Below are 25,615 nucleotides of genomic sequence, written 5' to 3' on the forward strand. Positions count from 1 at the left end.
GCGGCCGGTGGCGGGAGCCGCCGGTTCTGTGTGGAAACCTCGGTCCCGGGCTCGGCGGCGGAGTCGGGCAGCGCTGCGAGGCGCCCGCCGCACCGCAGGTGTGTCCGCAGCTCGCTGAGGAGAAGCCTCTCCGGGGGTGGCGGTGCCGCGGTTCCCGCTCTTTTTTTTTTTTTTTTCCCATGGGTTTTTTACTGATGGAGCAGCGCCAGCGAGGCTTCTGCGGGATGAAATAAATCCGGGAGGCACGAGAAGATACAAGGAGCACCATTTACTATAGCGGTAAGTGCAACGGAGCGCTGTTATCTGAAATAAGGCTGGATTGAAGCTGAGGTGCTGTGGGGGAAGGAGGGAAGTGGGGATAACGGTGATGTTTTGGCAAAGTGTAAGGTGTGGGGATAACGGTGCTGTTTTGGCAGTGTGTAGAATCATAGAATCATAGAATGGTTAGGGCTGGAAGGGACCTTCCAAGGTCATCTAGTCCAACCCCCCTGCAAGGAACAGGGATATCTCCAACTAGATCAGGTTGCTCAGGGCCTCGTCCAACCTGGCCTTGAACGTCTCCAGGGATGGAGCATCCACCACCTCTCTGGGCAACCTGTTCCAGTGTTCTACAACTCCCATAGTAAAAAATTTTTTCCTAATATCCAATCTGAATCTACCTCCCTCTATTTTAAAACCATTACCCCTTGTCCTATCACAACTGGCCCTCCTGAACAGCCTCTCCCCATCTTTCTTGTAGGCCCCCTTGAGGTACTGGAAGACTGCTATAAGGTCACCCCGGAGCCTCCTCTTCTCCAGGCTGAACAGCCCCAACTCTTTCAGCCTGTCCTCATAGGAAAGGTGCTCCAGCCCTCTTATCATCTTCGTGGCCCTCCTCTGGACCCTCTCCAACTGGTCCATGTCCTTCTTATGAAAGGTGTGGGGATAATGATAATTATTTAGCAATTCTTAATAAACCCCCCTGAGTGAGGCCGAGCTGTTCAGAGAGGAACGTGAAGGCAAAGAAAGCGGGTGACACCAGGAAAAAATCCCAGTGGCGGTGCAGAAAGGTGGCTCTGGAGGATGCGCCGTGAATTCGAGTGGCTTTGTGTTGCAGGCTGTGCGTCGTCGCTGTTTTGCCACCAGTGATGTGTGCGTCTGCTTTCCTGGTTGCACTGGGCAAAACTGGCTGAGTCTGAGCTGTTGAAGCAAGTGGTTTGTAATCCCTGGGTTGGCTTTTGCCATGATGGGAAGAATCATTTCCAGGTGGTGATAATATGTTGTGATGAATATAGTGATAATATTCTGTAGATATAAAGAAGAAATTCTTCCCTCTGAGGGTGGTGAGGCACTGGAACAGGTTGCCCAGAGAAGCTGTGGATGCCCTATCCCTGGAAGTGTTCCAGGCCAGGTTGGATGGGGCTTTGGGCAAACTGGTGTAGTGGAGGGTGTCCCTGCCTATGGCAGGGGGATTGGAACTGGACGATCTTTGAGGTCCCTTCCAACCCAAATTGTTCTATGATTCTATGACAATATAGGTGAGAGAACTTAAAATTTTGCAAAATGGCTGCATCGGGTCTAGTCAATACTTTTGAGCTTTGCTACCATAATCTTCTTGTTTAAAGATGTTTGTTTGTTTATTTGTTTTCCTGTTAAAGTAGAAAGTAGATGTACTGGGAGAAGAATTCTTCTTCTAGTTCGAGTACATGTACAATGAGAGGAAACTGGCGGGAGAGTGAATACCTGCAGAGAAGAGACCTAAATTGCAAAGGGCCAGAAAGATGCAGGTGAGACATTTGTTTGAGCTAAAGGAGGGGAACGATTGAAGGGAAGCTGCTTGACTGAAGAGGCAGAGGAGCAAGGAAATGGCTTTAATGTAAGAATACTGAGGGAGTGTGAGGTTGGATGGTTTGGGCTGTACTGTAGTTGGTAATCAAAGCGAGTGTATAGTCAATGTCCAGCTTTTGCAGAAGACTGTTAGGGAAGAATAATTATTTGAAATAATTAGTCTCTTTGTAATGCCGTGACGAGTATACACTGGCATGGTAGAAAGTCAAGACGCAGGGCCCTGCTGGGCGCTGCTCTCCTGATGTCTGCTTGCATCCCTTCTGCCAGTCAGTAGCTTGGCGGAATAGAGTGGAAAATGAGCTGATAAGAACTTTTTTGTGACACAGAACAGCTGTACAGCTGTAGATCGGATGGGGGAGCTGTAGTTTTGAGTTCTTTCCACATCTTCAGCTCCTTAGCTGGAGTAAAGCCTCTAACCAGACATGTACCAGAAGTAAAAGAATGAGGAGCGATACCAATCAGACTTAAACTGGTGACATGACGAACCTCACGAAACAATGAAATAAAATAGTGATATAATTCTGATAGGGGATGCTGCAGTCAATTTTGTAACCATGTTGCTTTAGCTTTCAAGAGTAAGTTGTGTTCAAAATGGTTTCAGTTATTTTTCTGCTTGTAAGGAGTGAGTTATCTGTATTTTGAGCAAGCCAGTACTTTTTTTTTTTTTCCCTTCTGCTTCTTTGAACATTTCAGGCAATTTTGCTGGTTTGTAGAGCTTCTGTTAAGACTGAGTGTTCTCCTTTTTTGTCAAAGAACTGCAGTATGACACGATGTTATTCTTGCATTTGTGGTGAAAATTGCTTTAGTGAAAGTGTTAAAGTGATTTTTAAGGATTACAAAGCGTTGCGTTCTTCTGCATGACTAAACGGTGCTTCAGTTATCTTTGTGGAGGATTTGAATCAAATTTTACTTTCTAAAACACAGCCTAGTCTGGAAAGAGCCTGGTCTTTTTGTACCCTTGTGAAAAAAGAGATTTGAGAAAGTGAAAGTAGGGAGAGAGATGTAGTGATACAAAGGTAAGGAAATCATGAACAGTTCCTCCCTCTGTGTAGTGAGGGCATGGCAGTTAGCTGCTTTGTTTGTTTTGAAAAGGTCTGTGACCCTCCAAACTTTGGTAATTAGTTTATGCACAAAGCTGTTAACCAATGGATAAAAGCAAATGGAGGTTTATGTGTATATAAAAAAAAAGAACTCTAAGGGTTCTCTCTCTGTGTGTCTATATATATATATATATATATATGGATATATCCACATATACCTGAATGGTCCAGCACAGTTTCCAAATTACAACAGGTTAGGCCAGTCCCATCTGACCTTTGTTGTTTGCTCAGCTGTGGGAAACACAGAACACGTAAATGGTTGAAGAAGGAAAGACAGAAATTATTACTGAGGATCCTACAAAGAATCTGGTAATGAGAGAATGTTTTGATTTCCCTTTTCCATGAGTTTTCTTGCGTTAAGAAATGCAAATCTGTTTATGGAAGTTTTATGACTGAGTCAAATGACACGTTAATTTTGTCAGTGGCAGTCAAAATGGGTATGAATTGTGCTTATTATCAAAACCAAGGTTAAATGTTGCGTATTTGGGTTATATATTCATATGTTCACAGAAGATTATTGTGTATTTAATGACAGTTGCTATCAAACGGTTAATTGATTATACTAAGTAATATCAAATATTATCCAAGCTACTTTTTAGTATCTGATTTCTGTATTTTAGTTCACATTATAGCACAAGCAAATCAATCTCATTGCAGTCTTTGTACAAACCTTACATTTTTTTCCTGTAACTTTAATAGAGGACTTTTATTCGGGAGATGACAAAATAATTTACAGATATATCAGTTTAGGTCCTGCTCAGTGGTAATCCCTTTTGGCATCACGGGGAGGGTGTATCCGGGCCAACTGCTGGGCAAGTTCCTTTCCCTACAAACGGCCTTAGGAATTTTAGAATTTGATGGTGCAGTCGTGTCAGGGAAGACCGTTGTTGCGTACGACTGCGTGCTGCTTCCTTCTGCAGGAGGACAGAGGTGCATGCTGACTGCTTGGTGATTTGAGCCTGTGGAACCCAGGGAGTAAAATCCAACACGGATATGACTTGTTTCCTCCAACACTAAAATTATAATCTGGTATGTAAAAAAATACAGCTTTCTTGGTTAAATATTCAAAGTCATCTAATTATCTAGAATGAAGGTTTGAATTTTAGTATCCTGTTTTCTACTCATCTAGCTGCCTTTCCCAAATATTTCCTATTAACATTAATTTACGTTCTTGTTGGCTTTTGTAGGTGGTCAAGTAAAATAACAGCAGCTTGTTATTTTGATAACCCTGGTATTTCAAGCAGTTACAAACATAAAACAGAAAAATGTAAAGAATAGAAAGGGACAACCTGATAGTAGAAACATAGGGGTTTTGCAATTGCTGATGCAAGGTATAGGCTTCTAAGCTACTACTAAGCCCTTATATGTTCTCTGTATGAGAAAATGTGATGTTACATGGCGTTTGAAATAGGACCTTTCCTATATTCACGTACAAAAATAGGCTCTGTTAAAAGTTATCAAAAATAACTTAAATTTTTGAGAAGCAAGACAAGTCCTTGTTGGGATGGAAGTGCCGTGTGCTTATGTTTTGCATAATGTAAGCCTACTAGCCTAAACTGGTGGCTTTTTCACGCTCTTTGTTTAGATGTCCATACAACACATGTAAGTTTACTGAAAAGAGGGTTCCTCTCTTAATTACCTTTTGTCTGTGAATCTCTGGACAGAGGATTCCCTGAGATTGGTGAATTTTTTTAAGAGATGGGGTTACAACAGCATCTAAAGGCAGATAACAAAGATGGGAGCTTCTGAACATTCTTGCTGCATTGTGCCTTCAAGTCATGCTCTCAGATAATCTTAACATTTTGGCTTTATTCTTTATCTTAATTTTAAAAAATAAAATGAGGCACTGTACGTTATGGCCTGTTTGTGTCAAAGTACCCTGTGCTTTGGTTTTCAGAGGCTTGACATAACAAGCACAGGGAATGAATTATTTCCTTGGCAATGAAATGGTTTATCCTCTGTGTTTAAGGACAAACTAAGATGACTAATTCAGTGGAATAACTTAATGTCAGTGAAGTTGAACGTTGATATAAATGTTCTACCATGCATTTACTATGCAATTTACAGCAACTACTTAGCATTTATCTCTGGATGCACTGAGCTCCACGCCTGTGGTTTTGAATCAGAAAGAACTATCACTTAAATCAATGGGAGTTGTATCTGAATGCAGATTTTGATCTTAAAAATATTCTTAAGGTTTATTTTAAATGTGAAGTAATAATTAAAAAAAAAAAAAAATCTTCAAACAAAGAGAAGCTTAAGTGGTTCTCTTGAGATTTCATAAAGATGTACCCTTTAGTTAAAAATCCAGTATACTAAATTCAAACCTAACACACTTCCCCTGCTCCCCTTTCTATAGACTCCTGAAAGAACCGTTTTTCTAACAGTCTGTTTTAATGACCAACTACTATTTTGGATGCAAAATTAAAATAAATAAGAGAGCACAGTACAGAGAAACGTGCCTCCACGTCATATGCCCATTGTGCAACGAAACCATTCCTCTGAAGATGAAGTGAGATCATTAAAAGTAAGAAGTTGTTCTAAAGGCAATTTGGGTTTTGATACTTTTCCAAGAGTTCCTTTACTAGTTTCTCTAAGGAGAAGAGATGCTCATCTGCTTCTTCGGGTACGATATTTCTGACGGCACTGGCGAGTTCAAATAGGTATTCCGTGTTTCTGCCACTGGGACCAACTGCACCGAAAATCTGCTCGGCGATTTCTTCCAGAGGCGCCGGACCAAGGTAGTTAGGGTTATCCCAAGTTCCGATGTATAGCAGTACATCAAAAGGTTTTACTGAAGCGTCTTTTGGGTAGAAAATGACAGTTGTTGTCATGTAGCCTCCCTTCTCTCGGAAGTCCAGGTATGCCTTTACTTCACATTCTTGTCCAGCTGGCAATCTGTAAGCAACCCCCCATACACAGCCCTGTTGAAGGACATAAGAAAAGAAAACCCAGGCAGTGTTTAAAAGGATACTCAAAAATTAATGTATTTCTATTGTATTTAGGTAAAACTCTCTCTCTCAAAAAAAAATTCTCCTATTTTCAGTCTTTTTGTAGCTATTTCTCATACTGCTTGTAGAAAGAGTCCCAATTAAAAAGGCTGCTTTATTTAGGAAATTTTCAGTCCAAATGGTAATTAAGCGGATTGATCATCCACTTTCTTGCTGAAGCTGAGGCCTTTCTTACAAACAATTTCTTGTTGCAGTTAAATTTCAAGTAGTAAACACTCTTGGCATGGGCTACTAAAGAGCTGGCAAAAAGGATACAAAGAATCTTCCTGACCTCACAAAATTTGTGTGTGAGAATTAAAGTTGTAAATAGTGCTGAATTCCAAATAATTCTGGTCAGGTCCTTTCCCTGGCTAGTTGTGGTTTCATTTCCAAGGACCCAAGTGTCACCTACATCTGTTACACATCCTTGGAGGGATGAGGGTGGTGATGTGACCACACTGAAACCAAATATGAGCAGAAAAAGAAATGTGGCATGTCCAGCACCTCAGCAAACACTGTTAGGATAAATTTCATTACCATCTCTGAGAACCTGAGTGCTTCTTCATCCTCTTCACAGATAAGATCTCTGAGAAAGGACTTAACTGTGGTGTGAATTAGTTATGCTCCCTTACCAAGTTTTATCCCAACAAATCTCTCAGATCTGTCCAGGGACTGATTTGCATGGGGTTTTGTTTTGAAGGAGCACAAAAAATGATGAGTCTGCTGTCCACTAAGGGCTACAAGTTGTTTGAGTGCCCTTTTAAAATACGTGGTAGTCTGTTTTGTCTACTGGCAACATCAAGTGCCCTTCTTCCTGCAGCTAAGTAGGTGCATGTGTCAGTGCTACAGTAATGATGACAAAGAATTAACATTTGGTTTTTCCCTCCCTAAATCTGGATCTCAGTATTTAGTCATGATATCAGATGATGCTGGGGTGGGGATGCTGATTCCTGAGCGCTGGATTTTGCAATCAGACTATAGGCTGGTCAAGGGTATTTTATTAAAAAAAAAAAAAATAATAATCAGGAGTCATTTTCTGTTGCATCTTTTGTAGATGGTTACAGTGTTTGATGTACAAAAATGGGTTCCTTGCTTTCCCTCAGCCATCTGGGTTGTGGGTTCACTCCAGCCACGCGCAGGAAACGTGTTAGTTTTAAAAACAGCCTCTTCTGTGCACGTTAATCTCTGGAGTTAAATCTGCCATTCAGACCTACTTTGGTGTTGATGGGAAAATATGTGTAGGTGTGGTGGAGACAGGGATTTAAGGCAGACGAGTACTGCTAGTTAATTCATTTCGTTTTCAGAATAGGGAATTCCTGTTTCAGGTGATGGAAAATTATAATCCAGAAATCTGACAAGGAGTATGATGTTCTTTTTCTGTGTGATTTCCTCTTAACTGGCAAAGAAATTCAGCTGGAGCCAGTAAAAATAGCTGTAAACTAGATGTTTCCAAGCTGCACTCTGTGTATCGCCAGCGAAGGAGGACACCCAGGCTGGCACAGAGCTGAGAGCTGGCATTGCCACTGCAAATGCCTTGTCCTATAATTTGATGCTTACGTTTAAAGTGTAATTATCTGGCCACACCAGATTCTGGAGAAGAGGAGGGGGGGAAATCAACCAATGAAAACTGGTTTGCTAAGGGGGGAAAAAAGTTTCTATGGTAACGAATAAGTTTGCTTAACAATACAAAGTGACAACAAACATAGCTGCTCTTTGTCTATATGGGTGTCTGTGTAACATAATGGTACCCAGCACACAGTGATGTGAAAAAACCTTTACAGAAAGGTACAGAAAACCACAATGAGAGACAGCATTGCCTTTTGCTGTTCTGCTAACTGTGAGACACAGCTGAAGTTTTCAGCTGCTGCTAAACTTACCTGTCTTTGTGGCCGCTACTTCAGGGAAATAGATGGGTGAGACAGCAATTGTCTAGATAAGCAACTGTAAATAAAAACTACCTACTACCAAAACGCTCATCCTCTGTGTCTTATGGCCTGGTGTCATGTGGCCGTGCTCTCCCTCTGCTCCCATGCCGTTGTTCCGTCCCTCCTGCCTCTGGAGGCATGAGTACCTGCAGGGATTCCGTCTCCTGGAACAGCTGGAAGCTGGATGGGCACAACCATCACAGCTGTCCCCAGCAAGGTGCCAGAACAGAGCGCACCACTGGAGGCGGCGGGCATGGAGGGTCAGCAGGGAGTGGGAAAGCAATTGCATCCCGGGCTTCCCCAGCCTAGCTCAGAGCTTTTGTCCTAGCTGGGGAGCTCTCTAGTGGGTAAGATCCCTAAAAAATAAAAATAACAGGTAGTTGTAAGATAACTTCTTTCTTATCAAACAGAGTAAGAAAAGGGTAAAATGTAAGTCTAGGTACTTTTAGAAGCAGAAAAATCTTGATTTTCCTCCAGCTTACACTAAGTGAGACCTAGGAAAAAGATGGAAAGAGAAGCAACAATGGTAGACTGGGGCCAATGACCGTTTTCTCTAAACAGGAGCTAATTTCACAGTATTACATAGAAACCAAAAGCACGGTTGTGGCATTTAATTCCTTAAGCATCTTATCTGCGTAGCAAAAAAGAAAGCAAAAGTATCTCCTTTGGTATCACTGCAAAGTAATCTTGATTTGTTTCAGCTTTTATTTTGAGAGGGCAAGATTACTGTTCTGGCACAACATCTGGGGTCTACAATTGGTGTATCTTCAGCACTATATGTATGAAGGAAGTAAAATTCTGCATCTTGCAACAGGACAGCTGAAGTGACCCTTCTGGAAAATACTTTAAAATACACCTTTGGTAATAAGAAACCCAAACTACTTCCCGTTTCTTAGTTTAGATTGATTGATTTATTCAAAACAATCAAAGTCATTAGTGTAACTCCAAGAAATTTTGGTAGAACTTTTCATTGTGCTAAAGATAACTCAATTGTTTGCTTGTAGAGACGCAAAAATTAGTAGAGACTCACTACATGGGCTGGGAATGCAACAGGACATTCGGTACACTAGAGACAGAATAGAAGTACTATACCTCAGGATCTTCAACCAGAGTCACAACTCTTCCAGGCTAAAAATAAAAATAAAAAAATCATAGTTCAGTTAAAGGCTTTTACCCTAAATCATGAGCAAAACCAAAACAGTTTGAACCTTCTCACTGGTATTCAAAAACTTTATATGCAGGCATGGACAATAATGTGACACAGAAATCTAACTTGTGTGGGACTGAGCAGGTTATTACCACTTCTGGCTCAGTTTGCACTAATTACATTTTAGAAAATGTTGTTAATTGCACACTATGACCCATGGCAGCTCCTAGGTTTAAAAGTTCCTAGCTAATCGGATGTTTTTGAAGAACACAGCAAAGAAATCCGCTACTAATTTTTGTTAGCACCGTGTTATTCAAAGTTGAAGAAAGTTTATTTTGCAAAAGACTATTTTCCCCTTCTTTTCCCCTTCCCAGCTCGTTTTCCTTTACTGGGCACAGGGAGGATACCTCAGTAATGGCTTATTTTTCTAGTAAGTTACTTCCTGCAGGAAGAGTAAGAAGCCAGTTTGGAAATACTGAAAAGAAAATTGTTGACATTTGTTGTATAACCCGGAGAATAAAATTTTAGAACATAAAACCCTATGGAGAACTACATCTGTAGTTTAAAATCACTAATTTTGGCATTAAATCCGTGTACAAGCATTTTGATTAGAGGTCAGGGAGAGCAGAGGTAGCAGCATTAATTCCATTCCAGTGTAGGGTAGAAATTCATTCTCTTCGGAGTCGCAAAGATGATCGGAACGGGATGTACGTGGATGCATGCCTTCCACTTAGTCTTAGCTAATTTCCAATCTTTTTTGTGACTCATCACTCCTAGTTTCATTGACACGTCCGTGCTTTTATGTTTGATGGGTCTGTACCTGCGTTTGTCTCGCTCCCACAGTCAGCGTGTAGGGTTTTTTGGTTTTTTTTTTTTTTTCACCGAGTCCTTGGCAAACCATGCCTTCTTTTGGTAACAAGCCAAATAGGAAACCCGGTTTTTGCAGAGCACTTCATAGATACCATCAAGTGTTGGTATTATTTTAGTGTCAGATCTTTTGTAATCTTAAAAGGCTATTTATAAGCTCTGAGGTGCTGCGGTTTTTTATTTTTTATGCCAGTTCTCCCCCAGCATCAGCCATCTATTCCTGATCCGATAGATAAAATAAGGCAACAAAACTAGTTGAATACTAAGTGATTACTATTTGAGTACTAAGAGGAAACAGATCTGTTACTATGATTAATCAAGATAACTTAGGTGTTCCTTTTGGGAAGTTTTTTCTATTTCCCTGACTTGCATACTCAATACTGGTCACTAAGATTTTGTAAATTATGGATTAAAGAGCCATTCTATGGTGGGAAACAACTTTTTCTTTATTACCAGGAATGTCTGTATCTGAAGCCTAAATACTAAATGAAAGTGAAGTACTGAAGGTACTTTTGGTTGTGAGATAAAAGAAGGATCTGTTTGTCTAGGGCAGGACAGGTTGTTTATTGTTTTGGTTTCCAGAGTCCTTGTCTTGCATGGAATTACCTAAAACAAACACCATTAAAGAACCACAGGCATCTGGTTATGAAAGTAAGATGGAATAAAAGGAAATACGACCTTAGAAATAATTTTAGCTTGATTACCTCTTAATTTTTCTCAGAAAGGGAGGTTTAAGTTTGCTAATAAGTAGGAATTTAAAATGGTTTCTTTCAAAGCACAGGTTTATTTAAACAAAACATGGCCTTTTCCCTCCTCTGCCCCGTGGCCCTCACTGGCAGCCATCCAACGGGAAAAGCCGCCTGGGTAAATCGGAGAACTGCCGAGGTGGGAAGGCACCTCGGAAGGTCCTCTAGTCCAACCTCCTTTCTCCTCCGTTCCACCCTTAACAGACTAAAAGCCCTTCATTTTATCTTCAAACGTTTCAACCTTCAGCTGATCCAGTAATCCTGTGAGTGCAGAAACTCGGGAGTTTTTTGTTTGGACAGTGAGTGGCAGCAGACAGCTGGAGCTGGATTAATCATGTCATCAAATTTCCCCGTTTTTTTTTTTCTTTTTTTCTAAGCACACTGGAGGGGCAGAGCCAGAACTGGGATTCCCCAAACATCAGGCCTGTGGGTGTGCTGTGCAGTGGTGTGAGTGCCAGCACCCGATCGAGGAGATAAAGCAAACAGGCTGCAGCTGGGAGGGAGGAGGATTTTAAGGAGAGGAAGCCAAACCTCACTGCTTCTGGCAGCAGCAAGCTATTCCTTCGGTTCCAACCACATTATGATAATAATGGCTTCAGCTGTTGAATGCGTGTACGCTTCCGTGCTCTTACGTGCCAAACCAAGCCCCCAGATTTTAATATTTGAGAAGGTTTGTGTGAATCGTGCGGCTTTGCGTTTCTGTCGCTGTTTTTTCTCAAGCTTGCACCAAGAAGTTTGGATTTGCCATTTATGAAAACACTTATGTTACTTATTCAGGTCTTTCTAAGCCTATTTCTAAGCATATTTTTTCAGGGAACACTCTTATTGCCTGGTAAAATTCAAGCTGCTTTCATGTAGTATTTGGAATAATCCTCTGAAAATCTTATTTTTAAATACGGTGTATTTTTCAAGAAATGGCTATTCCTTTTTTTTGTGTGTTCTTTATCTGTTCTAGCAAATCTTTTTCCAATTTAACATTCCAATTTAATGTTGGAGCAACCAGTGTTTTCAGGAGGTTTTTTTTTAACTTGGCTACTGGTTTATTGCTGTTCTTTAAAACGTATTCGTGCTGAAGAACCAGTTTCACTTGTAGTTCACCCACAAGAGATGGAATTCATCTCTGACGTCACGGATTGTACATATTTTAGAGCAGAGAGCGTTTGGCCCGGTGAAAACGAAGGTCCCACCTGTGTGTGTTCTCAGTGTACACCAAGAGAGCCTTTTTGCCTTGCAAGTGGGAGTAACAACTCACAGACTGCAGGAATACAAAAAGGGATTAACTTGTCGATGCTGAGAAAAAAATGTCTTTTGTTAATGCTAAGTGTTTATATAAAACACAAAAGTAAAATGCATTAACCAGTTTATGTAAAGTTTATGTCCCACCCTAACAACTTTCACACATGCTTTTCAATTCATCCAAATTCAAGAGAAGAACAGAAACTTCCCAATGCTTATACAAACATAATCTTTGAAAAGAGATTTTTTTTTTTTTTTTTTTTTCAGAAAAAATAGCAGATGTCCAACTCGTGCTAGTACCTGAAGCACGGTGACTGGCATTGCAGGGAACTGAATGTGAAGGGCTTTTGTGTCATCTTTAGAATCATAGAATGGTTAGGGCTGGAAGGGACCTTCAAAGGCCATCTAGCCCAACCCCCCTGCAAGGAACAGGGGTATCTCCAACTAGATCAGGTTGCTCAGGGCCTCGTCCAACCTGGCCTTGAATGTCTCCAGGGATGGAGCACCCACCACCTCTCTGGGCAACCTGTTCCAGTGTTCTACAACTCTCATGGTAAAAAATTTTTTCCTTATATCCAATCTAAATCTACCTCCCTCTATTTTAAAACCATTACCCCTTGTCCTATCACAACAGGCCCTCCTGAACAGCCTCTCCCCATCTTTCTTGTAGGCCCCCTTGAGGTACTGTGCACGTTATTTTATGGTGTTTCAGGTCCTGACTGGTGCTTTTGGGAACGAGATGAAAATTTCTTCCATAATCCATGTAGCGTGCTGTGGTTTATCCTTAAAAAGAATCCTTGTGCCTCCTCTGGAGAAGCTCTTTAAAAGCCATATTCCAGTTTTAGAGTGGAGTTACCAGGGTGCAGGTTAGGCAGCTGCTTGAGGGCATCAGGAAAACACACTTTCATGATACGAGACCAGCGTTCCAAGCAGGTAACTTGTTACGAGTGGCATGCAAGTACCAGTTGCTATTTCTATACATTTATGATCGCTTTGCGTTTCTGACGACTAAATGGTGAGCAGAATCTGTGATTTACGGTCCTGCCACATCAAAGTCATTCATCCACCTTGCTGGGGGCTTCTGTCACGGACTGATGGTGTCTCCAAGGTTTGCTGAGCTATTTGGAATTCTGGAAGGGCGACAGCCCTTCTGCGGGGAGGGTGGTTCGGGCTCTCGATTCTCGCTCCCGCGGCTTAAAAATACAGGTGTTCGCGCAGTATTTTTGGAATTTTGGAATTTTTGGAACACTGGGAATGCTCGCTTCTGCGATTCTAGTTTCTTTTTCTTGGGGGCTTTTTTTCTTTTCCCAACAGCAACTACTTCCTCTTCCACCCGTTTCCGTTTGAAGGTTACAAAGAGGTGAAAAACAGCGCGGCGCTTACTCGGATCAACGCTTCTGGCCTCCCTTTCTCTCCGCAGCCCGACGCCGCGCCGAGGTGTTTTCCCTTCGTTAGTTACTAATCGTTAATCTCCACAGCCCCGCGGAGGATCGGGAGGCCCACCCACCCGCCCCGCCGCCACGGTGAGGGGCCCCCGCAGCCCAGCGCCCGCCTCACCTTGCCCGGCACGCCGCGGTGGTCGGTGCTGCCCTGCCAGAAGCGGCGGCTGTAGCCCACGATGCGCCCCACCAGCTTCTCCTCGTAGGGAAAATCCACCTTCCAGATGAGGGAGCCGTAGCCGAACACCCACATGGCGGCCGGCCCTGCGCACTGCCGGCGGGGCGGGCGCTCCGGGCCGCGGCGGTGTGCCCGCCGTTCTGCCGGGGGGGCGAGCCCGTCCGGTGCCCTTTCCCGTTCCACCGGTTAGCCCAGGAAAGGATAATCCCGATCCGCGCTCCCAGCGAGCCGCCGGGGGAAGCAGGGGGGCTGCGGCCCCTCCCGGACCCGACAGACAGACACGCTGCCCCCAAAACCTCAGATATTTTGTACTAACAGCCACTTTATTCTCTGTTTTTTTCCCTCCCCTTCCTTTTTCCCGCAGGGTTGGCCGTACACAAGGATGGATTTCACGGAAGCCTATTCCGATCGCTGCTCTGCCGTGGGGCTCGCAGCCAGAAAAGGGAACGTGGAGATGCTGAGGAAGTTAATTGAGCAAGGATACAGCGTTGATGTCCCGGATAACAGGAGGTGGGTGCCCATCCATGAAGCGGCAGCTCACAACAGGAGTGAATGTCTGAAGCTGCTAATTCGTGCAGGTAAGGAGAATTCCGTGAGAAATAGGGCAATTTTTCTGCTAAATCACCCTGTCATGTAAAATATACAGTAAATAGATTTCTCTCACCGTATTCTTACTTGTTTTGTAAATTTCTGTGTGGTTTCATAGCTGCTGCCTAGCTCTATGGTAAAGTGAAATTGTCACGTTGCAATTTGTGAATGAAAATTGATTTTACTTTACCTTCTCTGTGCAAGGCAGGTGTCTGTTTAAGAAAATAACTGTGTTTTGTAACTTGTTGCTAAGCGTACCTTTTCTCATCATTCTCATTTGTAGCTCCATCTGATGACTACATAAATTTGAAGACGTTTGAAGGGCTGTGCGCGCTGCACCTTTCGGCACGCTACGGGTCTTTGGAAAGTGTTCGTGTTCTTCTGGAAGCTGGGGCTGACCCCAATGAGGTTACCACTGAAGCAACCACCGCACTGTTCCTAGGTGACACGAGCTCTCTTGAAGTCTCAGAACCACCAATGTGTAGAGAAAAGCTTATTCACTAAGTTTAAACTCACCAGAGTTCATGAACTGTCTACCATGTTTCAGCTTTTGGTGGCCTAAATACTGGGCTTTAGACTCAGGGGTGGACTGGGCGTAGAGATTACTTTTTATTTACAGATAACTCTGCTTCAACGGCGATTTAAAACAAAATTATAAACCCAAATCATTCTTTTTGCATTTTTAACACAGAAAATGTCTAGGAGGTATAGGTTTGCATCTGTGTGAGGATGTTTAAGTGAGTTTTTTTTTTTAATTCCTCTTCTTATGTGAAAAGACCCCTTATTCTTTTTGCAGTTTTGAGTTTAGCAATTAAGGTCCATTATTTTAGTATTTTTACTCTGCTTTGTTTGACATAATAAATGCTTAAAATTTCTGCTGCAGTGAATCCTCAGAGTCTAAATCATCTGATTCTATATCCTTATTGTTTTACTCAGCTCCGTGCCCAGGCAAGCATCATGGCTGCCACCTTACCTTTGTTCACAAGTCTATTCACATTTTATTTTTAAGCAACAAAATAGCTTATATTCTTAAAATAATTGGTAACAGGTAGCACTTGTGGGGAAAGCATCATTAAAAGCACACTGGATAATGTTAATTAGGACCATGTGTAAGTGCTTACATAGATTAGATAGGGCCGAGGAACGGTCCTGGGATTGTGTATCCAAGAGTTTTTGTAGAAAGGAAAAGGTTTATGCTCAGGTTAGTCCAGAATATCTGATGGGGTGAAGGCACAGCTTTTATGGTTACACAGGAAATGCACCTTGTAGAATTGTCGTTGGCAAAGACTTGAGGATGAATCAGGATGCGAAGGGAGGCTTTGTCAGTGAATTAAATGTACACGTTATAAATTAATTTTATATATGTTTGTTTAAAACAGTTCTAAACTTTTGTTTAGAAATTTTATTTGAGAGAATTTGTTGTAAGACAGCCACCGGGCTTCACAAGTTCAGGAGGCCGTTGGGACCATCGTGCAGTTAGGTGCCTGCTGCAGAATTGTCTCCGTGTTCCACGGGAAAGGAGGAGGTTCTTGCTTCAACTTGCTGTTGTTGTCTGTGTTGGCACAGTGTAGGTGGAATTCTAACAAGTCTAACTAAAACGTTTGTGGATGAATTCCCGTTCTTCAGCTCTGTTTTGGGGGTGTAAATGTAAAAGGCACGTAATCCTATATAAGGCAAGTTTAAAAGGATCATGATTATTGTGTCAGAAAGCTAGCAGTGAGACTGCTTGAGGTTTTGATGAGTTCTTTAAATCCAGTTAATAAGAATTGTTTTTTTCTTTTTTTTTTTTACTGTTCTGTTCGAAGCTGTTGAAAATGAACATGTAGATGTTGTGAAGTTGCTGCTCCAACACGGAGCAAATGTTAAAGGACCTCATTCTTGGTCTGGTTGGAATTCTTTGCACCAAGCTTCTTTTCAGGTAACCTGTAAGCATGTCGTATCGTTTCTCTGTAACTGGTGTATTCTGAGGGATAATTTATCTTTTTCTCTGGCTTTTTATCCAATAAGTTTTCCTGACCTACTCTAGCAGTCGTCTCAATGCTGAAGGACTTCTCATGCACTGAAGCATGTTATCTGAAACTACAGGAGATGTAATACTTAATTACTGCTTCCCAACATCGACGAGTATTGCGTGTACTTACACATTCACGTATTGTACAAGATTTTTGAGAAGGAGTTCTGTTTAGTATCTCACCATCAGTGAGATATATGACCTATTTACCTTTGGAATATTGAATATATTGTGGTTTATCTTACTTCTTTTTGGGATGTGTGAGAAAAACAAATTATGTCAATTCCCCACTTCTTTGTTAGTTAAGAATAAAAATATTTATTTCAGGGATGCACCGAGATAATGAAAATACTTCTGGAAAAAGGGGCAAGCGAGGAATGTGTGGATGACTTTGGAATTACACCTTTGTTTGTTGCTGCTCAGTATGGACAGCTGGAGAGTTTAAGACTGCTTATATCCCATGGTAATAGTCATCATTCATTTGGCTTTGCTTTTCTTAAACTTGCATTAGCCTGTCACCAGATACAATTTTAGTTCTGCTTTTGCATTTCATAACTTCCAATTTTAATGGGTTTAATGTCATCTTAGTTGCAGGTGGTTATGCAAAACCATCTTAATTGGTTAAATCTTGTTTCAGCGACTTAATGTGGTTTTCCACAAGCAATGGTAAGAAATACTAAATCAAAACTATGAAAAGATTAAGGTATTCATCAGGGTCTTCTAGAAGCCCTCAAAAGCACTACATGAGTGGTCTGGTTTGGATGACATTGCTCTTATGGTAGGGTATTGTTCAGGCTAAGTGAAGATATCTCTCTCTGGGCATAAAGTGACAGCAGTAGTTTCATTGACATAAAGAACAAGTTTTAGATGTCTAAGTGCATGTGTCTTTACAACCAAAATTCATTGTCATAACCGTTAAGCCTGAGGGAGCCATGACCTGAGCAGATAAATAGTATTAACTGACCTACCAAACAGGGAGAATATTAAAAAATAATTGCAATCAAAAGATTACCTAGCTTGTTGCCTTTCCTCCAGCATGTTTATCTCATGTTGTGCTGGTCTGTGATGGAGTCAACGTTAAGCACTGTGTGAAGAAAAAATGAGCGATGCTCTAGGAAATGTTTCCTGCTCGCTGTGGAAAACCTATTGTGTTGTGAAGCCACGCTGTGAAAACCAGTTACTGAGTCACTTTAATAATGGTTTGTTTTGCGTCGTGCAGTAGTGACATGAAGCATGGGCTCTTTTTGCCAGGTGCAGACATAAACTGCCAAGCCAAGGACAGAGCCACTCCCCTGCTGATCGCCGCGCAGGAGGGCCACACGGAATGTGTGGAACTGCTGTTATCCAAAGGGGCAGATCCGAATCTCTACTGCAACGAGGAGGACTGGCAGCTACCTGTTCACGCAGCGGCTGAAATGGGCCATGAGAAGTAGGTGGTTAAAAAGACATTCAGATGGAAGATTCTGGTAATAAAAACCTCATCGACAAAGAGGAAGTTCAGCTCTAAAAGGAAGAAAAATGGATTCTCAAGCCAATTTGTAGTTTAGAATTCCTAATTGGTTTTGTGTGTTAAACATCTGTTAGTAGTCCCAGTAAAGTGACCAACCATTGTTAATTCAGCATCTGACCTGGGTCTGATCCCTACCCTAATGAGTTTAGAGAGTTTTCCACAGTGCTGAACCAGACATCAATTCACTCAGTAGCCATATTGCTTCTACATTTTAAAATATAAATAACAATAACATAAGCTTTATACATGACTTGAACAGCTGCTAATCAGAATCATAGATCATAGAATCATAGAATGGTTAGGGCTGGAAGGGACCTTCAAAGGTCATCTAGTCCAACCCCCCTGCAAGGAACAGGGATATCTCCAACTAGATCAGGTTGCTCAGGGCCTCGTCCAACCTGGCCTTGAACGTCTCCAGGGATGGAGCATCCACCACCTCTCTGGGCAACCTGTTCCAGTGTTCTACAACTCTCATGGTAAAAAACTTTTTCCTAATATTCCTAACCTTTAAGTAGCAGAAGAAATCATGTGCAAATAATGAATTAGCTGAACCAACCAGAAAATCAAAGCCACAAAACTGTTCCTTTAATCCTTCCAGAAATGCATTTGTAGCTTTCCCCAATCCCAATGTTACAAGCCATTTTCCCAGGAGAAAGCTCAGAGTGGAAGGAAGTGCCCAGAGTAGCAGGCTGTTGCAGAGAAGCATCTCTCAGGAACCTCATCGTTTGTACATGTGTGACAGCACTTAAAATCGAAGGTATCAGTGATGATACTAACTGCAAAATTATCAGTAGGTGTATGATCTTGACCACTAGCAAAAGGAGATTATCAGCTGAGCTGTCATAGAAATTTGTGCACCAAATTGATGCCTCTTCTGGAACCGATGCGGAGGGCGGACTGTAGCAGATCCCGAGGAAGCTGGGTTTGTTCATTCTCTCAGAAACGGAAGATGAGTTAGCAAAGTTGTCAGTACTAGAAAGGTCTTTAAATCAAATTCTGCCTTCGTAGCTTTTGCAGCGTTATGGTAACTGGCGACCTCTGAGCAGCACCAATAAGTTCCAGTAGCAAAGTGTTTGTTGCTAATCCTGTAACCTGGACGGGATGTGGACCAGGGGTGTGACCCATGAAACAGAATGACTTTTCTGATTATTTCAGTGAGTCTTGTTGAACAGAAGTAAACACTCATTTTATTTGCAGCTCACACTTTCAGTTTGCTTCCAGACTTCACAGAAGTGGTGAAGTGGTACTCTATTGCTGTAAAAAAAGTTGTCAGATAATAGGAAATGTCTGTTCCTGGTTCAGATGAAAATGTTTATTGCCAGCCTAAGTCCATGCCAAAGCACGATGGTTGTTACGGGTCTATGGATGAAATGATAAAGGTTGTTCTTTTATGCAAACTCAGTAGTGAAAAAACAGCTAGGATTTTCTTCTGAAGTTGTAATGACCGTATGAAAAATGACCATACATTTAAAATTAATTGTTGAATAAGATCACAAAACAAGTAGTGGTTTTAAATATTTGCAGGATATTAGAGTTGCTAATACCAGTTACCGATCGGATTTGTGACAAAGGCGAAGGCAAAGTGAGCCCCGTGTATTCAGCAGTATATGGTGGCAACAAAGAATGTTTGGAAATGTTACTTAAAGAAGGCTACAGTCCAGATGCTCAGGAGTGCCTTAACTTCGACTGCAGGTCACCCATGTGTATGGTCTTCCAAAAAGAGTAAGTATATCACTTGTATCTTGAAACTGTTCATAATTACGTTGGCCTTTATTTAACTTTTTTAAAATGTGCAATTTTTCTGCCCTCCTTCCTCAATTCTCGGGCTGCTGGAGTTAAACTGTAAGTATGCAAACAGTGTGTGGGGTTGGGATTGCGTGCACAAGCTGAAGAACCTCGCTGAAATCTCCAAGGGGAAGCTTGGCTCTTTGAAGAGGAGTCTTGTAGAACGTAACACGTGTGCTCTGGAGACAGGCTGGGAGAGTTGGGGCTGTTCAGCCTGGAGAAGAGAAGGCTCCGGGGTGATCTTATTGCAGCTTTTCAGTATCTAAAGGGGCTACAGGAAAGCTGGAGCGGGACTTTTTACAAGGGCATGTAGTGATAGGACACGGGGCAATGGCTTTAAACTGAAAGAGGCCAGATTTAGATTGGATATAAGGAAGGAATTTTTGACTCAGAGGGTGGTGAGGTGCTGGAACAGGTTGTCCAGAGAAGTTGTGGCTGCCCCATCCCTGGAAGTGTTCAAGGCCAGGTTGGATGGGTACATACGATTATGTGCCAGGTTGGGTAGATCCCATTTGTGATCAGAGGGCTTGTTTGGAGGTTGGAACCATAGGGTTTTCGGGACAATAAGAACAAATGTGTTAAACGTAGGGACTAGAGTCTCCCGAACTAGTTCTACATTTTAAAGTGATGCTTTCCAGAAAGAACTGCAGTCAGAGTGGCGTGCTGGGTTTTACTTGGTGGGATTTTGGTGGAGGAAGTTTGCTTTCTCGGAGGTAAAAAGTGAAATCATAGATGCTTTCTGGGGAAAAACTAACAGATGTCCTGTTTCCTGTGTGCTGTTTGTAGGTATTTTAATTTCATTGATATTTTCCTGAAATACGGGATCACCTTGCTTGGGATTAATTTGAGACATTGCCTGTTCCATGGAAAGTTTACTTTGTTCCAACACTTCTTGAAGCTGGGCTGTTCACTGCCTTCTGGGGACCAGTTACCAGAGTTCCTGAGTTCCACCCTTGAAGCGCAGCAGGAGTACAAGGAATGGCTGCCTTATCTGCTCCTGGCTGGTTTTAATCCAGTGAACTTGATGTGCAGATTCTGGTAAGCAGCTCGTGTTGTCTTGTTTGTTTAAATGTTGCGTGCTCCTCTGCGGAGCTGTGGCCAGGGCTGGTTAATCGTGCTGTCACAGGGAAGTGCTTGAGAATCAGCTGCCATGACCAGGAATGGTGAGGCTTAGGGAGAGTCTGATATAAATTATTCAGGGGTAATGGCTGGATTCAGTAAAACAACTTTCTTTTGGGAAGAAAGCCAGCCTGGACATTACTTTATCGCTATGCTGGAGAAAGGCATCGTTTTGCAATTTTTATATTGAATACCTCTTATCAGCCCCCAACTTTAGCTGCAGATTGTGTGTGTATATATAATGCAGCAATGGTAAGAAGAATTTCAGATACTGAGAAAGGGGTCAGGGAAACAAACGTAAAGTGGAGCTGGGCCAAGGCTAGGAGGAGAGGAAACGGATGCAGTAGGAGATTGTGTTAAACAAAATAATATGGTGAAAATTCCAGCCTGTTGTTTGTTGTTGTGGGTTTTGGGAGTTTTTTTTAGGTTTTTCCACATACAAATAACTGCTTGGTGATGTTTTATTTCTGTAGTGCCTAATTAAATATAAACTTATATTTAAAATTATGCAGTATTTGTTTTTCCTTGTCCGTGAAGATGACACTTAGACTTTACTACTGTATGTCTCAGCTGTCAACAATATAATGTGAGATGTTTAAACTCACTACGTGCATTACTTAATGTAAGAAAGGAGTAGGATTTTAAGATTTACTTAAATACTGATTTATATTTCAGATATTGTAAAGATATCATGGGTAAGATATCACTGGTAGTTTTAAATGCATTCATTTATGACTTAGTGAGATTCTGTTAATCGTGATTAAGAGATTAGTGAGATTCTGTTAATCATGGCTTTCAGAACAGTAATTAGAGGAGGATATGTACAGCATGGTATATCTGTGCTTCTGTAGCTCGTATTTATTTGTAGAAGACTAAGAGACTGCAAAAGTAAACACCCTACAAGATTGCAATTCAGTGACTGGACAAATCTCACTGTCCATGTATATCATATATGATGCTTTTGATATTTTGTTACATCATCGACAAACGCTTTTATACCAATTACTTCCTTTGTTTAAATATCCACTTATTAAAATAATACATACCACATCACGAGCTACAAAACTGATGTTTTTGTAAGTTTAACTTCAATATTAACTATTCTGTCCTGGAAGATAACAGGAGGGTAGTAGACAGCAAATGACATTTACACATATGGTTCATTGACTGTCTCTGGCTTGTTGTGCAAAACAACTCTGTAATCAGTCATAAACTGGTCAGTCTAGAGCTCTGACAATTTTAATTACCAGTGGGAAAAGTAAAACCACCACCCTCTTAAAGCAAGCGGGGCAATCGGATCTCTCTCCTGTATGGCTTTTGGTGAGTGTATGAAAGGTCAGTCAAATATGAAAAATGAAATAATAAAAACTAGAAAAGACACAATTCTGACACGAATCTCTTGCAGAAAGCAAGCATGTTAAAAAACTTTAGTCTGGTATTTTTGTGTGTTTAGAGCACTTAGCTTTCCCCTCAGATGAAAATTCAGGATTGTACACATCTAGCTGAGAAGCTGTTCTGTGAAATTCTGTGTCCCTTCATTATGCACGATAATAAAACAGTTGGTTTACCTGCTGTTACTTAGTTCTCCTGCACTTTATTCAATTAAGCTATAGTTAAAAGTTCCTCACACATGCTAAAGATTTGAAATGTAAAGCATACTGGTTTCTGAATACATGCAAATGCAATCTCTGGTAGGAGAGTTTGAAACACTTAGAAGTTTTGTGAGGTTTTGTTTTAAACAAACAAACAAGTATCTGAATATATGTGCATTTTTTCCTCAAACATACTGGTAATGCTTATAGTGCTCTGGTGTCTTGACTTCTTTTTTTAAAATTCAGGTGGAAATGGAACAAAAAATTAGTGCAGAGCTAATGAAATTAATGCTGCCTAGTCCTGAGGCGTTTAAATTTCAGAGCAGCTATTTTTCTCTGACAGTCTCACTTTTAAAAAGAGATGGAGCAAGATGAAATCACATTAGTAAAGGCTTGTGCTGTCAAAATTATTTTGGATTTCTCCTTAATGGTTTTCTGTTTCTGGGCTTAGGATGTAGGTTGCTAAGGATTTGTTAGAAAATAGTTAACACTTTCTATGTGTTGTTTCCATTATTATATTTATGCTATTGTGTAAAATGGTATTTGATGGGAGTTTTTGTTATGCAGGATTTTCTCTGTGCGTGAGAATGCTCTTAATTTCATCCTGGAGTTCACGAACTGGAAGAGACTTCCTCCAGCTGTAGAGCAAGACCTTTCAGACTACAAAGAGGAATCCACTTGGACTCCCAAGAGCCACTTTGGTAAGCAATACAGTTAGGAGAAAAGTCTCTGTATGCCAGCTTCCAGTCTGTGAGCGGGAACCAGCTCTGTGTGCCAATGCACGAGGGCAAAGAAGGTTCAAGAGTCGATAGACGTTGCTTGCCCAGAAACTGGGGAGCAGAAATAGCAGTTGCCCTAAACAAACAACCAGGCAAAGCAGATGTGGATACTCAGTACGTTGTTCAGCTCATAGTTGACGTGTTTCTAGTAGGTGCCCTCAGTTTAGGCTCTCTCGTCCGCTTCAAATCAATGCACGTGCTATAAAATGCAGGTAGTGACTGTAAATTGGCACTGTGCCTTCCTGAAATGGTTTGTTCAGCCTCTTGGTAGATCTAAGGGAAGACAATCAATATTACTCAGTTATGTTTTCTAGACAATATCCCACTGATTTTATTTCCTTAAGTTAATTTGTATTTCCAATGACGTGTCTATCCTGTTCTGTAAGAATTTGACAGGAATTAAAATGTAAACCATACAAATCATCATATTAAATACCTACAAATCTAGCTGTTCCTTGTCACTCCTGTGATCAAAACATGGTCAGCTGAAAAGATTCAATAATTTAGTGGCCAGGAAAACACTAGTGCTGGCAGTGTTCACCCATCAGAAAAGCAGCTTTAACGTTCAGGTGTGACCTGTGCATTATGTTACTGAGAAATTACGCTCGGATATGTGTGTTAGTGAGTCATTTCAAAGCAAATTCTTCTTTAAAAAGGGCTGTAATAATTTTTAAAATATCTGAATGATGTTTATGTTATTTAATAAGACTTCCTTAGGAATATTTAATGCTAATTAAGATATCTTTTTTGGAGTAAAAAAAAAAGGTGAGAGTGGTGAGATTTAGATGAAGTTCTTTCTTTGTTTCCTTTGCTATTAGTAAATATATTTGTACTGTAATAGTATCCAGTAACTAAAGCTGGAGAGGAAAAAGCAGGAGGGTGGGGAGGAAAGTTTGAAAGTTTTCACTTTTTCACTTGTTCATCCCAGAGCAGTCAGGGCAAGCAGGCCAGCTGCTGTGCTGAGAGGCAGGTTGCCCTGCTTGAGAAACACCAAGCACCTGAACTGACATAAAGCCAGTCGTGTGAGCGAGCACAGGAAATCAAAAATGAAGGGTTCGTGCGGAAAAGTTCAGGATCTGGTGTCCACACCTTTGCCTGAAGACTTACAAAACGTGCGGTCCCACGGAGTTACGCCTGCCGTGCTTACCCTTCTGTACTGACACACAGAAATGATTGCAGCTAATGTGACAGATTCCTTGTGAACATCGACTCCAGGAGAGTTTGGAGGTGCTGGAGTTCTGCCTCGGGATAAGTTGAACCATAATACAGGAGTTTGTGTTTGAGCAAATGCACATTTAGACGCGTTTGTGTATTTTTTTGGCACAGTGGTTGTCTTAAATCATTTAACAGCATGTCAGAACATTCGGCATCATGTGCCAGCTGACTCATGCTATCATTTAATACTTATCCTACAAGTGTTTTCCCGTGTGTTATTTTGTTGCTTGATTTACTTCTAGACTTAATCTTCCGTTTCTTGTAAGGTGGCATGGGCCTCTCTACCCCCCCAAGCAGGTAGCTCTTCTAGGCTGGTTAGATGAAACTTTCTGATTAAGGATAGAATGATTCTTTGACGTTGTATTTCTAGAAGTTTAAGGTAACTTTTCTATCTCCTACAAGGAAATTCTAAAAATGCTGATTCTAGCAGGCAACAGCTCTTCACTATCAAGAACTCTGCCTCGTTGTCTGCCAGAGACTAGGGGGGTTCAGGTGGGATCCAGCTAAACCAGTTAACTGTAGGCAAGTGATGTAACCCCATGGTGTCCTGTTCACTGTTTGCCTTGGTTTTTCATTTTCCAGCCTCCATTCCTTCCCTGTCTCATCTTTGTCGTCTTGAGATCCGGTCCCTTTTAATGAGTGAACGCCTCCGATCGGACCGATTTATCCGGGAGTTGCCACTGCCGGCTTGTCTCCAGGACTACCTTCTCTACCTAGATGTGCTGCGAGCCTATGCTCTCCCAGAAGCAGAGGATTATCTGAGGCAGAGAGAAGAGAGAGCTCCCTCTACCAGTGACTCCAGTGCTGAAGATGCAGAGAGGAGGGACTCCTGTAGCGCCAGTTCGAGGTGATGGCACTGCCAGGGACCGCGCTCTGCGGCTGCAGACTTTGTGATGGCAATTAGGAGACACTGGAGAACCACTACTGTATATAGCTGTAGGAATAAGTCTTTTCATGCTGTAGTTTTGTACTGTATCTAGAAGTTTGTCAGAACTTCTCTGATTTACTTGTTTAAAAAGTCCGTTGGAGCTTTCTAAGTCTGTGAACGTTTCCTGGTTTTTGAAAAGAAATTTTTAACTCTTACGGAGTAAAATGAGCTTGTTCAACGAGCGTAGCTTATGTAGTGGTCAGTCTGGTCAGACACTGTTAGCGGGCGCTTTATTCTAAGTCCTGCACATACCAAATGAAATTATCTGAAAGTCAAGGAACACAATATTGTGGCACCGTTACAGATTTATGGGTTGGAGAGGGATCTAGCTGAACCAGAGATAGGAAATTAATACAAGAAAGGAAATTGTTTGCTGAAGGAACAGTGATTTTCTTTTTTTCCCTTTCCTTGGTTGTCTATATTTGGTGGAACATCGGAGCGGGAGGCTGGCTCGGAGCCTGCACCCGGTCCCTCCCGTTGCGTAGCCCATGGGCCAGGTGCAAAATGTCCCCACAGGCACACAGACACAACGCAGCTGTTGGAAAATCCCTCCTTCAATGAAGTGGAAAAGCAACAGCCACCCCCACGGGGGGAGTGACAGGGCTAGGGCAGGGGCACCCTGGTGGAACACAG

General features: G+C 41.7%; 2 protein-coding genes across 3 annotated transcripts; one reads left to right on the forward strand and one right to left on the reverse strand.

The window, feature by feature from the left end:
- Window positions 1-210: 210 nt before the first annotated feature.
- On the forward strand, window positions 211-25,581 carry ASB3 (ankyrin repeat and SOCS box containing 3). Of its 2 annotated transcripts, XM_086631923.1 has the most exons (11): window positions 211-279; window positions 13,820-14,033; window positions 14,327-14,485; window positions 15,849-15,961; window positions 16,382-16,517; window positions 17,306-17,483; window positions 19,089-19,286; window positions 20,136-20,387; window positions 22,628-22,761; window positions 24,637-24,901; window positions 25,499-25,581. In XM_086631923.1, the coding sequence occupies exons 2-11, from the start codon at window positions 13,838-13,840 to the stop codon at window positions 25,578-25,580; spliced, it is 1,713 nt and encodes a 570-aa protein (XP_086488049.1). In that variant the 5' UTR covers window positions 211-279; window positions 13,820-13,837; the 3' UTR covers window position 25,581. The 2 variants fall into 2 exon arrangements, with proteins under 2 accessions (XP_086488049.1, XP_086488050.1); XM_086631924.1 differs by having other exon boundaries at window positions 24,637-25,539.
- On the reverse strand, window positions 5,419-13,530 carry CHAC2 (ChaC glutathione specific gamma-glutamylcyclotransferase 2). The gene is made up of 3 exons (XM_086631925.1): window positions 13,396-13,530; window positions 8,935-8,970; window positions 5,419-5,851 (listed from the first exon to the last, which is right to left on the reverse strand). The coding sequence occupies exons 1-3, from the start codon at window positions 13,528-13,530 to the stop codon at window positions 5,468-5,470; spliced, it is 555 nt and encodes a 184-aa protein (XP_086488051.1). The 3' UTR covers window positions 5,419-5,467.
- Window positions 25,582-25,615: the final 34 nt, after the last annotated feature.

This window comes from Tauraco erythrolophus, chromosome 2, assembly GCF_009769465.1.
Source record: "Tauraco erythrolophus isolate bTauEry1 chromosome 2, bTauEry1.pri, whole genome shotgun sequence".
Lineage (NCBI taxonomy): Eukaryota > Metazoa > Chordata > Aves > Musophagiformes > Musophagidae > Tauraco > Tauraco erythrolophus.